The 15545-nt window shown below is 43.1% G+C and overlaps 1 protein-coding gene across 1 annotated transcript in view; it reads right to left on the bottom strand.

Annotated features, from left to right (window-relative positions):
• The window catches only part of LOC145404720 (uncharacterized), a 336793-nt gene extending 333438 nt beyond the window's left edge, over positions 1 to 3355 (bottom strand). Inside the window, exon 1 of the mRNA XM_080276271.1 lies at positions 3274 to 3355. Within this exon, the coding sequence (XP_080132397.1) occupies positions 3274 to 3355 (82 nt within the window). The remainder of the gene's footprint in view (positions 1 to 3273) is intronic.
• Positions 3356 to 15545: the final 12190 nt, after the last annotated feature.

Here is a 15545-nt window from a genome sequence, read left to right as displayed (position 1 = left end):
TGTTTGACGGGAATGTACGTTCATCATTATCTTTTAATTGGCGTCTGTTTTGCTCCTCCGTCACGCTGGTGGTTTCCAAGAAGAGTGCGTGTAAAATAAAAGCCACTCTAGTTTCTGCTTTTCCTTTCTTTTTTTTTTTTTTTTTTTTTTGAAACTTCAATTAACTATTTACGGAACTCTTGGCATCTGGGACTCCCATCGGCTATCTCCCTTTTCAGTGATTTCCATTTTTTCTTTAATATATCCTGGTTCAAAGAGAAGTTAGACTAACAAATCTCTCGTGTTTAGGGGCCTCCCATCTATTAATATTATTATTATCATTATTTTATATATTCGGGTTCAAAAAACTTGAAGTAAACAGATATCCCGTGTTATGAGGAATTATAACAAATATTTTTCCATCTCCTTTTATCTGCTTTCTTTTGCATATTCAGATTTTAAGATGAGCTGAACTGTAAATAACATCGCGTGTCTGGAGTGAATTTATATCTACTGTTGCCCTTATTACCTTATTTTTCTTTCGTATATCAGGGGTTACAAGAACAGTTAAAAAAAAAAAAAAAGATAACAGAAAAAACATGCATTTCAAACCTTTCTTCTACTCATTCTTTTATTGGCTTTTACTATTTCTTTCAGTACATCCACATCCAAAGAAGAAAAACCGACTGGAACCAAATCGAATTTCAGTGGAGGGGGGGGGGGAAGGCGATTTTACATTCATTGTCTGCTGTGTTGTCTTCTACTTTGGTATTCATTTGTATATCCGAGAAAAAATAAACAAAATTAGTGTATTTACGATCATCGAATTATTCATTTGTTTGTCACCGTTTTCTATCGTGTATTTAGCTTCTAACAGGAACTCAAGTAAATATAAAATCAGGCGTCCCCATGTCCTATCCCCGGCTGAGTGAATCCATTTATGTGTATCGGGCAGGATGCTGGCTGAACAATTGGTCGCAGGGGGAGAAAGAGAGAGAACTGTGTAAGAGCCAGTGAACTGGGCCATACCCCACGCCCACTCCGACCATCCGCTCAATTAATCCAATGTTCTCCCCTCCAGACTGCTGGTGACAATTCGTGAAAGCGATTTATTTACACACCGAGGCTTGGATATGACACACACACACACACACACACACACACACACACACACACACACACACACACACACACACACACACACACACACATACACACACTGATTGACATTCCTGATAAGCTTTGACACTGAATGGAATCCCCAACCCCCTTTTTCTTATTCTCCCTTCAGACTAGGGTAAGAATCGCACAAGCCATTTATTTGCAGATCAAGGACAGACAGACAGACAGACAGACAGACAGACACACACACACACACACACACACACACACACACACACACACACACACACACACACACACACACACTAGAACTCGTCTTCATAGATATTATTGAATGTAAGATGGCTAAAAGATTGCGTTTTACACTCAAAACTATACTACAATTACTTTACCCTGGCAGATCCCTAACCTCTTTCAGTTCGGTTGATAGCCAAGTATAATCTCAATGGAAGGTCGATTTATTTAGTGATCAAGCAAACTTATTACTACCTCATAAGTAAAGCTCGTCGAATTTCATGTCACCACTCACGATGTAGACTTAAAGTTGTGGGAGTTGATTAGTTCAGACGAAAACAAGCAGATTATACGAAACACTTTACAACGAAAATTACACTGAATATCAAAGTGAATAATAAGACACAAGAAATTTGTCCCTGATAAGCGGTTGACATGGAGAACTGTTTATCTTCAAAACTGTTTAAAATCCACTGTGAATGGAGCCCCCAGAGCGGCACACGACGAGACTGATAAAATTTAACACTGAATGCAGACCCTCTCGTTTTTAATATCACCTTGGCTGCAGCTTGCTTTCATGTGAGATTATTTTCGGTCCTTGTGATACATGTTATCTGGGTCTTTCCATTAATAACGCCAGCATACACACCCAGCTTCTACATACATAAATATGACACTCGCATAACACACGTGGCCCTCCACTATTTTCTTCCTTTCGTGATCACAGTATATTTTCCTGTAAGAATATATATCAAACGTTAAATATCTGTTGTGACGGTTTCCTCATTAATAGGCTCCAACATAGTGTACGTATATACATTAATGTGACGGTATATTTCACAACTTCGGATATACTGTACTGTGTCTATGAATAAATGCTGAGTATATGTCTTCCCATAAACACTCCAAAATACATGTATACTGTAATCATAGAGTATATTCATAACTTAGCATTTATTCTGCCCGCGTGTCTCCATAAACAGGCTCCAAGATACAAGTATACTAAAAAGAGGCATACATATTACCTCTCTGCCCACGTATCACATCCCCATGAATAATAAAATTAACACTTGAATACCCGCCAATCTCTTCCTCCATAAAGACACCAAGACACTCGTATATAAGGAAAGGTATTCATAAGAACCAGAGACCAACCTCCGTGTCCACGAATCACCCTCAAAGATACATTAAATTAATACTTGAATACGCGCTCATCTCTTTCTCTACTAACAGATTCCAAGATACACGTACATGAAAAAAGTAAACATAAAACAGAGGCGATCTAACCCCCTCCCTGCCCTTCAGTACACAGGAAAAAAAAAAAGAGGCGATCAAAAACCCCTGTCCATCAATATACTGGAAAAATATAAAAGAAAGGCGATCCAACACCCTTGCCCGTCAGTATATGGGAAAAATAAAAAACATAAAACAGAGGCGATCAAACACCCCCTACCCATCAATATACATAAAGAGTATGCATAAACAGAGGCGATGCTACCCCCTGCCCAAGAATCACCCCTGAGGCTCAGAAAGTTAACGGCCGAATATGCGTCCATCTCTTTCTCCATAAACGAACTCCACGATGGACACAAAAACGAAAAAGTACAAATAAAAGAGACGACACAACCCCCTACCCACGAACCATCCCCAAGGTTCATAAAATTAACACTGGAATACGGTCCAGTTCTTCCTTCACAAATAAAATTCCAAGACACGAATTGAAGTATACATAAAACACTAATTCAATTCCCCGCTAATCAAATCCTCGGGTTCATCAGAACTACCTCTAACCCTTATCTTCATAAAATTAACACCTGAATACGTGTCAGTCCGTTCCACTTCTCACCAGCAAAAACCCTACCATTAGAGGCCCAACTGACAGCTCGTAAGTGACTGCTTGCGTGTCGCTGTCCTCACCTCACCTCACTTCACACTTACCATGGTTCGAGGACTGGACGAGGACGTGGGCACCTGCAACGGCGAGGAAGAGAACGACAGTTGCTACTATTCGGGGTTCCATCTCGACCTCGTCAGAGAGGAAAGATCACCCTGCCTTGTCGTCTAGCGTTCCACCTGTGTCGTTTTTTTCTCACACATTGTCGTCGTCGCTTCTGATATTTCATGGATCTGATATTTTCATGTGCATGCGTATGGAAGCGTCCGTACAAAAGGGAAATAAAAAATATCAGCACCGCTTAGAAGTTTCACGACGAATTTCTCCGTTTATATTGAAGCACACATCTGAACATCACTATTATTGCTCACATTATCAGGTTTCCAATGCCCAACAGCCTTCAAAGAACCAATAAATTTCAGAGTTCAGTAAAAGTGCAAAAGAAATTGTGACACTAACGCTACAGACGCGGCGGGAGGAGGTTGCTACAGAAGATACACTGCACCAAATTAATTCAATCCTGCCACTGCTTTCTCGTGCCCTGACACTGCCTTTCTTTTCCCTCACGAAACTATTTTTCCTTTCTCCCCAAGGCATTCAAGTTTGCTTAAAATTCTCATTTATCTTACGGGTGCCTTTCCCTTCAAGAACTCGTAACTGCAAGTCGAGAGGAAGATCGGCAAAGTGAGGTGTGTTTCTGTGAGGGCGCGGTTTAAGATGGCACAGCTCTCTCACGTGGCTGTAGCGAGCGGAGCCCCAGTGAGCGTCTTACCCCCACCACTGCATCAGGTAGACTGCGCTGCTGCGGGTTAGACCTCTGCCACCCCCTCAACATTGCTCCCCTCCCCTCCCCTCCCCTCATGCTACCCTGGCACCCACCACACGATCATCAGGCATCATGATTATGGGCAAAACTCGACTTTTACTCTGAAACTCTTGGCTCAGCTGATTACCATGCCCTCATCAAACCAGAATGGTATGCTGATAACTCGGGCACACATCCTGAGAACTGGGTCCAATTTTCCTAGACTCCCTGGCCTACCACCCGAGAATAAGCCCGCCTCCAACACCCTCACAGCTTCCTTCATTCGTCGACCTTGCAAACCTACCTCACTTGAAACTCTCGAACCCCAGTCTTCTACTTAACCTCACCTACCGATATCAACTCTATTCAGTGCCTTACTTTACTATCGTGCTTTCATCCCACATAGCAAAGTACTGATTAACTGGTCCCCATTCAACTGGCACCTTCAGTTACCGATTACACTCACTCACAAACATACTAATTCATCCACAATCCCTCATACACCAAATGACATTCAAACCACCCTACACACCAATCACTCTCACCAGCAAACTCTCCCTCCCACTCCCTCACTCACCAACCATCCACCCACCCTACCTCTTAACAGTTCAAATTCCTAACCACCCACGCTCACAAACATCCACGCTCACAATCACTAACGCTCACAACCTACACTCTAACATCCAACCTCACTTTCAACCACCCACACTTCTAACTCCCACCCTCATACCCACCCACACTCACTCCCACTGACATTTCGCAGTAGCCCCCACCTTAACACCAACCCAACTCCTAACCACCCGGACTCCTAACCTCCATCCCCCATCCTCACACCCACTCACACTCCTATCACCCACCCACACTCCTAACTCACACCCTCACATAACGCCCACATCCCTAATCCCCACCATCATCCCCACCGACATTCCTAACCATCCATCCTCCACAAATGCAGACTCCTTGACCCCTGCCAGTACCAAGGATATACAAGTCTGACCACGAATGACCAAATCCAACACAGCAAACATAACTCCATTGAAGAGAAGCGTATCAGCCTTCGACAAACACACACACCCTGAACGATATCCGATAAATTCGTCCCTGATACACCTATATTTTTCCAGGGCGAAGGTCAAGGAACGACGTCTCGAGGTGCCAAACCAAAGAAATCCAGGTACTCTTGGAGATTTACATACCCTTCCGAATTCAAGGACCTTCAAATATTACCGCGATGTTTTCTATACCATATATCCCTAGCGGACAATACGGCTCGGCGGGGAATAATACCATCGTTATATTTACTTGGATTCGATTATCTTGCGCAACTGTACGTGACTGAAAAGGAATTTATATATATATCGCTTTTCCATTCGCCCGGTGAGAATAACGCACTGGAAATTCGGAGCAGCATTAATGTTTTACTCTCAAGCGGGACTACTGCCTGGTTATATACTCCTTTGCCTGCTGGGCTGCGTGGGAGATGCGGGTCTTTGTCGGTGATTGTGTGTGTGTGTGTGTGTGTGTGTGTGTGTGTGTGTGTGTGTGTGTGTGTGTGTGTGTGTGTGTGTGTGTGTGTGTGTGTGTGTGTGTGTGTGTGTGTGTGTGTGTGTGTGAAGTTCTTCATGGATTGATATGTGTGTGCTTTTGCGTGACGTATGTGAGTGCTTCTGAGGAACTTTGTGCTTTCGCGGGTTTATGTGTGCTTTGAAAAGATTGTGTGTGTCTTAAACGTAATCTTTTGACGGGGTCTAAGGGTCTTCATGTGGTTTAACGTGGTTGTTTGGCGGGTTCATGTGTTTTTAGAGGTCTTATTTTTCTTAAGTGGCGGTCTGACGGGTTTATATTTATTCTTGTGAAGTTATATGTGCATTTAATAGGTACTCTGGCTGGCTTGACGAGAAGGTGTGTTTGTACGAGGAAATGAGTGTTTGTGCGCAATATGTACAGTATGTGGAAGGTATGGTTGTGTTTTTTTCTGTGTGTGTGTGTGTGTGTGTGTGTGTGTGTGTGTGTGTGTGTGTGTGTGTTTCTGTCTTGTATGCGATCGAGTTTTCCAGAGACGCATCCAAATATTTCCACCTGGACGCATTTTGCTGGATCTGCTGCTTTGAGGGATCTTCAGAGGCCACGTTCTTAAAACCGAAATCGCGAAAGGAAAGGCAAACTCCCAATATTTGCCGCTGATTTTTTCTTGGGGAACCAAAGAATAGAATATACTTGAAATACATTTATTCTTCCGGCCACCAAAGTAGTAAGGTCGGTTTACGAAAGCCCTCTAGTAAAAAGGAGTTAGGGAAAGCCATATCAAGCCCCTTTAGTTACAAAAATTTCTCCTAAGTAAAAAAATCTGAAAGTAGTAAGAATAAGTGAATCTTCGTCGTAAGGGGTTTAAATATGCTCATTATTTAGGTTCTGAGGACATTTAGAACATCCCATCTATATCCCCTCTACGTTAATATTTATCTTATGTATATATCAAACGAACTGTAATTATGTTGCAGCGATTCGACTCATATTATCCTGCCTAAAAGTATTTCTGTTTTTATGCTGACTTTCTTGATGTTACGATACTTCTGAGCAGAAAGAAAGGAAGTGTGTGTGTGTGTGTGTGTGTGTGTGTGTGTGTGTGTGTGTGTGTGTGTGTGTGTGTGTGTGTGTGTGTGTGTGTGTGTGCGCGTAAGAGGGATGGGTGGGCTTGAAGAAATGGGGGAACTGACGGACTGATGAAAAAGGTCAGGGCGAGCAGCAGAAAAATCACTAGCCTCTTATAACAAACCTAAATTTCAATAACACAAAATGGGAGCAAAATTATGTACGAATCTGTAGGGATGAAAAAACGTAAGATCAGTCACATTCTGTTCTGATATTGTCTTTTCTCTCCCCCTCCCCCTTGCTCCTCTCCTTCCCCTGTTTAATCTCCATCCTCATCTTCGTCCTTAAATACCCTCTGAGTTTTAAGTATCAGGCAGGTATATCAAGGTGTAAAATTATTCTCTTATATACATTTTGGACGTCCCCCCCCCTCTCTCTCTCTCTCTCTCTCTCTCTCTCTCTCTCTCTCTCTCTCTGATAAATGAACAGACGTATGGTGAACAAACTTGATAGGACAGGGGCGTAATTATGTCGGAGTGATATACTGCCTCCCCGCCTACTCAGGGGCTCGGGGGTGGGTGAGGGGGAGAGAAGGAGGGGGAGAGAAATGTGTGGATGGTTGGATAGACTGAGATAGATACACGTATATAGAGAAAATAGACTGCTGAGAAGACAAAAAGATGGGTCGATAAATGGTTCGATGGGTGACAGGACAGACAGACGGACAGATAAAATGAAATACAGACAGACACGCACACAGACACATATAGATAGACAGACAGATAGAGTGATACATAGATAGACGGCGAGAAAGATTTACGGACACAAACAGAGAGATACAAAGATACAAATACAGGTAGACCGATGGGCAAATCCTTAATATATTAAGAAAATTTATGAACAATGGATAGGTACGCATGTATGTCGGTAGCCTGGCAAACTTACTGACAGCTGAGTCAAAAATAATGACAAAAAAGAGATGGGTATGCAAATACTATGTAGACAGTAGTTAGCGTGTAGACATATGTTTCGAATTATAAACATATATTAGTAGATATCGAAGGACAGATACACAATGATGTATTATATATATATATATATATATATATATATATATATATATATATATATATATATAAACAGACATTAAAAACACTAGTGGATAGACAGACTGGGCAAACTGAGAGGCATCAATATTAATATGGGTAGATTGCAGTCTGAAAAAAATCAATCGAGAGCTCATGTGAAGAGGTTGAATTTGGTTAAGGAAACGTATAAAAAACAGTTCAAGAGAATAATGCATAGAAAAAAAGCTGGTAAGCAAAAAAGGCAGCCAAACAGACACAGATAGACAGATACGTAGGAAAGACTGACTGAGAAAAGTTGGTCAATAACAATATGAAAATGACGACAGAACTGTGGAGAGAGAGAGAGAGAATCGAGTGGGTGTGATGGAGACAGCGGGGATATCCCAAGTACGGCATTTGTTCCCCCTGCAGGCCAAGTGACCAAGGTTCCAGCCGGAAACCCCAAATGCCAGCACGGGGTGAGAGGGGGATGGGGGGAGGAAGAAAAAGGGAGGATCGTGGGGAAAGGGAGGGACGGTGAGATGAGGGAGGGATGGTGGGGTGAGCAAAGGTGGGGGAAAGAGACAGGAGGGGAAAGGGGAAAGGGAGAGATGGCTGGAAGAGGGTAGACGGGAAGTTGGACGGATGATGAAGAGAGGGAGAGATGGTGCTGGCAGAGATGGATGTAGAGAGAAGGAAGGAGGGGGAGAAGGGGAAGGATGTTGGAAAAATGGGAGATGGGGGATGGGGAGGGCGAGACACTACACAAACCTACACCTGTCCTCTCACCAGCCACATCAATCCTTCAGTGCGTTAACGTCCTTCTGTTTATTCTCTTTTCACCTCCAGACGAGATTATTATTTAGCTACGGGGATACCTCTCACAGCAAATGACTTAAGATAATCCAATGACGTATCATATTTATGCAAACCTCCGAAGATCTTAAGAAAAACATGTCGCTTAGAAATGGGCAATAACTAGAGACTATTTCAATGCGTCTACTATTAAAAAGAATCTGAAGCTCAAGAGACAGAGACCATGAGCACCTTTATCCCACAGTTCAGTATATCTTCAGTCCCACGAGGTCATCTTAAATCTACTCCTGCTTCTTACAAGATATTCGATCACCCAAGTAAACCAACCTTGCACTGAAGGGTGTTGGAAACCACCTCCTATGACCTCTGCATTATTAAAGGTCTGAATGATGATGATGATGACGATGATGATGATGATGATGATGAGGATGATGATCCTCTCGTTGTAGCAAAAACAAATGCAAAAGACGTCATCATGCTGAAGGAGTAAAACAAACTCTCTCTCTCTCTCGCTCTCTCTCTCTCTGAGTACCTGATCATGACTATTGGATTGCAATAATGATGCGGTCGTGACGCATTCTTCACAAAGCACGAGAGAGAGAGAGAGAGAGAGAGAGAGAGAGAGAGAGAGAGAGAGAGAGAGAGAGAGAGAAACGAAGAAAAATAGGCAATAGGGAAGAGAAGAGGGGATGATAAACGGGAGAATGTGACTGTAAAGAGAACAGTTGAAGAAGAAAAGTGTTGGTGGAGAGGAAAGGGAAGGATGTATGTATAATTCAGTAGGGGACGAGGAGGAGAAAAGAAAATGACTTGGAAAATGACTAATCTCCTTCCATATTTACGAGGTGTCTTGAGCTCGAGTTGTATTTAAGACTGATTATAACGGTGCCTTCACTCATACAGCTGACATGCATTTCAGTTTAAACAAAGAAAGACGAGAAAAGAAAAGAAAGAAAAACTAGACAATTTCTGATCGTAAACTCCTCTGAGCACTTGATTATCCTGCAAACTGATTAAGATGTTTGATGAATGTTTACGCTGTTCCCTTCACTCCAGAAAAAATGGCTATCCACTGGAAATTATAAACGAACTCACGATGCAACTCTCATAACCATCCAAATCTCCCAAAATTGCGAAGTAAGCCGAAAAAGTAATTATAAAACGTGAGAGAGGGGAAATAGAGAGGGAAATATATAGAAATAGAGTTGGGATGCAGAAAACGAGGCGGGCCCGGACAAAATGCAGGGGGCACAAAAAGAAATATATGTAACAGGCAACTAACGAAATGGAAAACCGGAGCGAGAAATGCGTAGAGTTTTTTACAAGGTGGCGGCGGTGGGTTGTTGTGTTTATTGGTGTTAGTCGTGTTTCTAGGGTTTGTGGTGTAACTGGTACCGGTCTTACTAGTGACGCATTATAACTCATACGGACGTTGTAACTGATACTGGCGTTGTTACCTGTACTGGTGTTGTAACGGATACTAGGCTGCCACGGCTATTTAGGCTGCTACTGGAACTAGTGTTGTTGCTGGTAGTGATGTTACTGATACTGGTGTGGGTGGTTGTATTGGTGATGGTGGTGGTACTAGTATCGTGTCGTTAATGGTACTAGTGAGGTTACTAGTACTGGTATTGTTACTGACACTAGTTTTGAGGGTGGTACTGGGGCTGTTACTGGTAGCCCGGGTGGTTGTGGTAGTGGTGGTAGTACTGGTGACGGTGGTGGTACGGATGTTGGTGGTGGTGATGGTAGTGGTGTTCTTACTCGTTCCCGCCCTGGAAGGGCTCGGGGACAGGTATTGTTTTCACTCGGTTTGTCTGTTTGTCTGTCTGTCCGTCTGTATGCCTGCCTGTCTGTCTGTCTCTGTCTGTCTGTCTGTCTGTCTGTCTGTCTGTCTGCCTGCCTGTCAACAACTTTAAGCGAAAACTACCAGTACGATTTTGACTAAAATCAAAGGGATGATGGGCAATGGCCTGATCACCTGATTAAACTTTGGGTCAAATAGGGCCAAGGCCCAGGCTGTAGGCCCCCCCCCCAAAAAAAAAAAAATACGGGTAAAAAATCGTTTTATCGCCGTAACTCCTTTCAGATTCACCATATCGACATGAAACAAAAACCTAAAGGTGCATCTTTCAAAATCTGAATCCTATAACATGCTTCATTACAACTGGGGGGTCACGCACCCAATTAGCGGTAGGGGGGTCAATGTCAAGTGAGTCGAGCCTGAAATTTCAAATGGGCATAATATCGTCAATTTTAACCCGATTTACTCCAAATTTGATGTGATATCTTTGACTAGATATCCCGTTGTGTTTGTACAGTATGTCAGCACTAAAATGACCGCTGGAGACGGGTTTAGTGTACTTAGGCACCGCATCTTGTTTACTGGTGTGGTGCAGCTGGGGGTATTGGTGTTTTTACTTGTACTGGGATTGCTTCTGGCGTTAGTGTTATTTTTTTTTTTTTTTTTTTTTTTTTTTTTTAATGCGAGGAAGAAGGAACCAAAGGCCATGAGCTTGTACAGCACCCTACCCGTATCCCTGACCGCCTTGGTTCTAACGTTAGAGTTGTTATTGGTAATGGCATTGCTCGTGGTTTTAGGTTTATTACTGTTTATTACATTGGTGGGTGGGGCGCTTACCATCTACTCACTCGATGTAGTGCTGCTTTGGGTGTCTGCCCTTCCTCTCTTCAATCCTTCCGCTTCTGTCTTCACTCTTTCCTCTTTCTTCTGCCTACGGGTGACTTTACACTCTCTCTTGTCATTCCTTCCTTCATTCTTTCCTCTCCCTTCTGCCTATGGATAACTCTACACTGAGTGACAAGCCAAATGGTTTCCTGTACACAAGGAAACAATTTACTACGCTGGGTGGTAACCATATAACCAAATTATGGCGCCTGGTGGTTTAGTGAGTAATTAAGGTGCTCCAATCGGATTGAGCCTGTGTAGGTTTTTATCCATGAGGTGGTTGGGGCTTATTGCTCACGTAATGCCACTCAGGGATGAGTGAGACTGGTCGCTCTCATCTTAAATGTCAGGACCAACTTGCCTAGCCCCGGGTTCCTACGCTCCTCATGGGGCGAGATAGGATTGGATGATGGATGGATTGATTAGTTACTAATGCTGTTACTAATACTGGTGTTGTTAATGGTACCAGTGGCGTTAGTGGTACTGGTGAACAATTTTGCTTACTGTCCTGGTGCAGCCGATGATACACGTGTCTTTTACTGGTATTGGTGCTGCTGCTAGTCATGGTGTTTTTACTAGTGCTGATGGTGCTACTGATACTGATGTTACTACCAGCACCAGCAGGGGTACAAACGTTATCAGATCACGAAAACTACGCCAATAAAGCCTCAAGACGCTATAACCCACCTTGAATTCCTCAGTGCATCCCTGTACATACACCATCCTCTCCTCCTTAGATGGCTTGCAAAGAGTTAAGGATTTGGGTGATGCGTATCTTCATTTTATTACAGTCGCCTTCTGGGATATCAATTGCTGCTTCAAATGCCAGAGATCCAATCAGGCCTCACACGCACACGCTTGCCCCCCTCTCTCTCTCTCTCTCTCAGGCACCCCCACAACAACTGGGGATATTTAGGTGCAGATAACTTGGTGGGGAACGAGCAATGACAGTAATCCAGGACGGTGAGAGAAGCACATTCCATTCGCCCTCCATCCCTTCTTTCCTTCCTTCCTACGCCTCTTACACACTCACTTTCCTCCTCTCCTTGCACATTTCCCTCTTGGTCTTCCTACTCATTTTCCTCCTCATGCTTCCCTACACATTTGCCTACTCCTCCTCTTCTTGAATATTTCCCTCCTCCTCCTCCTCCTCTCCTTGCACATTCTCCTCCTCCTTTTTCCTTCCTCTTGCACATTTTTCTCCTCCTTTTCCTTCCCCTTGCATATTCTCATCCTTTTTCTCTCCTGCACATTTTCCTCTTGCTCCTCTCCTCCTCTTGCGTGGTCTCCCCCTTCGCTTGACTCTTCCACTTGTTTTCCGCCCTACGTCTCTTCAGTTTTATGTTCTTCCCTTGCCTTGCCCCCACACTCTTTACTTTCTGCTTCCCCTTCTTTTCTTTCCTACGCTTATTCCTACCTTAACCTGCCTTGCCCTTCCTCACACTTTTTATTCTTCTCCAGCTCTTCCTTTCCATCTATTCTTAACCTTATTTTCTTGAAGGTCGCGTCATTTTTCAACCCCTGCATTTACTACTCTCTCTCTCTCTCTCTCTCTCTCTCTCTCTCTCTCTCTCTCTCAACCATCCTACTCTTTTCCCTTTTATTTCCAATTCCTTCCCAACCCCCTTCACTCTCCCCTACACTTTTTAATTATTAACTTCCTCTTCTCTTAAAATCTTTTCCCTTTCTTCTTATGACACTTTTTTTCCCCTATGGTTAAAGAGAAAGTCTGCCTTCCAATCGTCCTAAAATTATTGTCAATCTTGTATTTTCTTATATATACATGGAAATCAAAAGCAAATCTCAAACCCATTCCAAGCTACAATAATCCTAACCCTTCACTAAGCAGACATATGTCATCCTTAGAGACGTAACATGACGAAAAGTGCATGACACTGTGAAGTTTTATGAGAGAGAGAGAGAGAGAGAGAGAGAGAGAGAGAGAGAGAGAGAGAGAGAGAGAGACAGACAGACAGACAGACAGACAGACAGAGACAGAGACAGACAGACAGAGACAGAGACAGACAGACATTAAAATAGCCAGATAGGTACACACACACACACACACACACACAAAGACAAGATTTTTTTTCTTTTTTGGAAGACACCGATGTTCACCTGGCCCTAATGAATTCCGGGAAAGTGTTCGTGCCGCAAGTGGTAATGACGGAGGGACGGAGGCGCAGGAGTCTAATATGTAAAGTGGTTTTCTGCCTTGCGTCCACGATCAAGATTCAGACAGTAGATATGCAAATTAATAACGTGCTATGGAATCATCTATTATTAGGTTAGGTTAGGGCTACACGCGTGGTTTGGAGGTCTGTTCTCATCGTCCTCCACAGTCTCGTCATCATCATAGCTTTCCTTGCCTCTACCGTCCTTTCCCGGAATGACGTGTTGTGGAATCATGTATTATTAGGCTTGGAAGGGGTTATACGCTTAGGCTTGAGGTGTGTACTTACCGTCCTTATATTCTCATCATTATTATTGCTTTCTTTGCCTCTACAGCCATTTTCCTTAATGACGTGCTTTAGGTAAGGTCGGGATAGGCACCCAGTGTGGAGGTCTGTTTTCATGCGTCCTCTCCATCCTCTCCCTTTATCACAGCATTCCTACCCTTTACAGTCTTTTCCCTTCATAACGTGTTGTGGAATCATGTATTATTGGGTCGGCTATGGGTACGCATAATCTGGAGGTTGACTGGGTGAACTATCGGGACTCGAACCCTTTACTGCGTCCCCGCTTTAAGCTTGGTATAGGATTAAAGCTGAGTTGTAGTTATGTCATCCTTGCCATGGGATTAGGCGGGAGCGAAGCATCCACTTAGATAACAAAGCCTTATCCTTATCGTCATCTTCGTTCTCTCCCTTATCACATTATCTCTTTCCTTTGCAGTCCTTTCCCTTAACTCCTTTATCTATATAATCCTTACCATCCAGTTTGACCGGAACGAAGAATCAACTAAGACGTTCATCCTTGATCTTTATCGGTGTTTACAGTACACTTCGTCTTCATTACAGTGTTCCCTTTGACCTCACTGCTTTTTAACGCTTTCACTACGATGGCGCCTGTGTGTGTGTGTGTGTGTGTGTGTGTGTGTGTGTGTGTGTGTGTGTGTGTGTGTGTGAATTCTTGCTTTCACCATCTTTTTTTTTTATTTATCACAGCTTTTTAACACCTGCACTTCGATGTGTGTGTGTGTGTGTGTGTGTGTGTGTGTGTGTGTGTGTGTGTGTGTGTGTGTGTGTGTGAATCCTTCCTTCCATCAATTTTTTTTTTTTTTATCCCAGTATTAAAATTCATCCTACCGTCGTTCAGAGTACTATTTTTCGTTCCTACCGTCGTTCACACCTTTTCCCTTACCTCGGTTTTCATCTCACCTGTCACACTTAATTTGTTCTCACTGTTGCATTTACACAGGGGGCTTTCTTGCGCCCCTTCCTTACCAATCTGATCTGCTTATTACATCCAGATATTCTCTTTGATGCTGGTTTTAGTTCTTCTGCTCTTCGATGATTTTTTTTTTCCCATAATATCCTTCTTGCAACGACAAATCGAATTATTTAACCGAGGAACCCACTCAACCAATTTTAGCTCCTACCGTCCTGCACATCCTCGTCCGTATTTTTGCATTCCTGACTCTCTCTCTCTCTCTCTCTGAAGTTTTCTCGCACTCGTAATTCGTTGTCAGTTTTATTCTGCTTATTTCATCCTAGCATTTTCTTACGAGTTATTTTAATAGATTTTACACTTCTCCAGCGTGATGAAACCCTATGTAAGTTGTCTAATGTTTACAAGTATAAAGCATAAAAATCATCGTATTTTTGAAGGGGTAAAGACTCTCCTCCTTCAAGTTCTAACACATCCTTCTAGTTTTCATCCCTGTCCTCATCCTCAACACCATCCACATCCTCACCATCCCTACCATCTATGCAGTCCTCAATTTTTCTTCCTTATTATCAGTTCCTCATTACTGTCAGTTCGTCCTTATACCCACTTCCTCCTTATACTCAGTTCCTCCTTATTCTCAGTTTCTCCTTATTCGCAGGTCCTCCTTTTACTCAGTTCCTCCTTATTCTCAGTTCCTCCTTATTCTTAGTTCCCCCTTATTGTCAGCTCCTCCTTATTCTCAATTTCCCCTTATTCTCAGTTCCTCCTTATTCGCAGACTGATAAAAGGAGCGAACTACCTTCCTAGCTATGAACATAATTTCACACTTATCGTCCTCCACATAACCAACCTTGCCTTAGCGTTCCCCTCCCCTCACGTCTATCTCTTTCTCACAGGTATGGTTTCAGTAAAGGGAGAAGCAGAAAGAGGAAGAAGTAAGGCGACCCCGATAAAATT

Source organism: Coenobita brevimanus, chromosome 64 (assembly GCF_032717465.1).
Source record: "Coenobita brevimanus isolate Jiangsu-jjx chromosome 64, ASM3271746v2, whole genome shotgun sequence".
Taxonomy (NCBI): Eukaryota; Metazoa; Arthropoda; class Malacostraca; order Decapoda; family Coenobitidae; genus Coenobita; species Coenobita brevimanus.
Note: the sequence above shows the minus strand (reverse complement) of the source record. Positions and strands in the feature narration are given on the sequence as shown.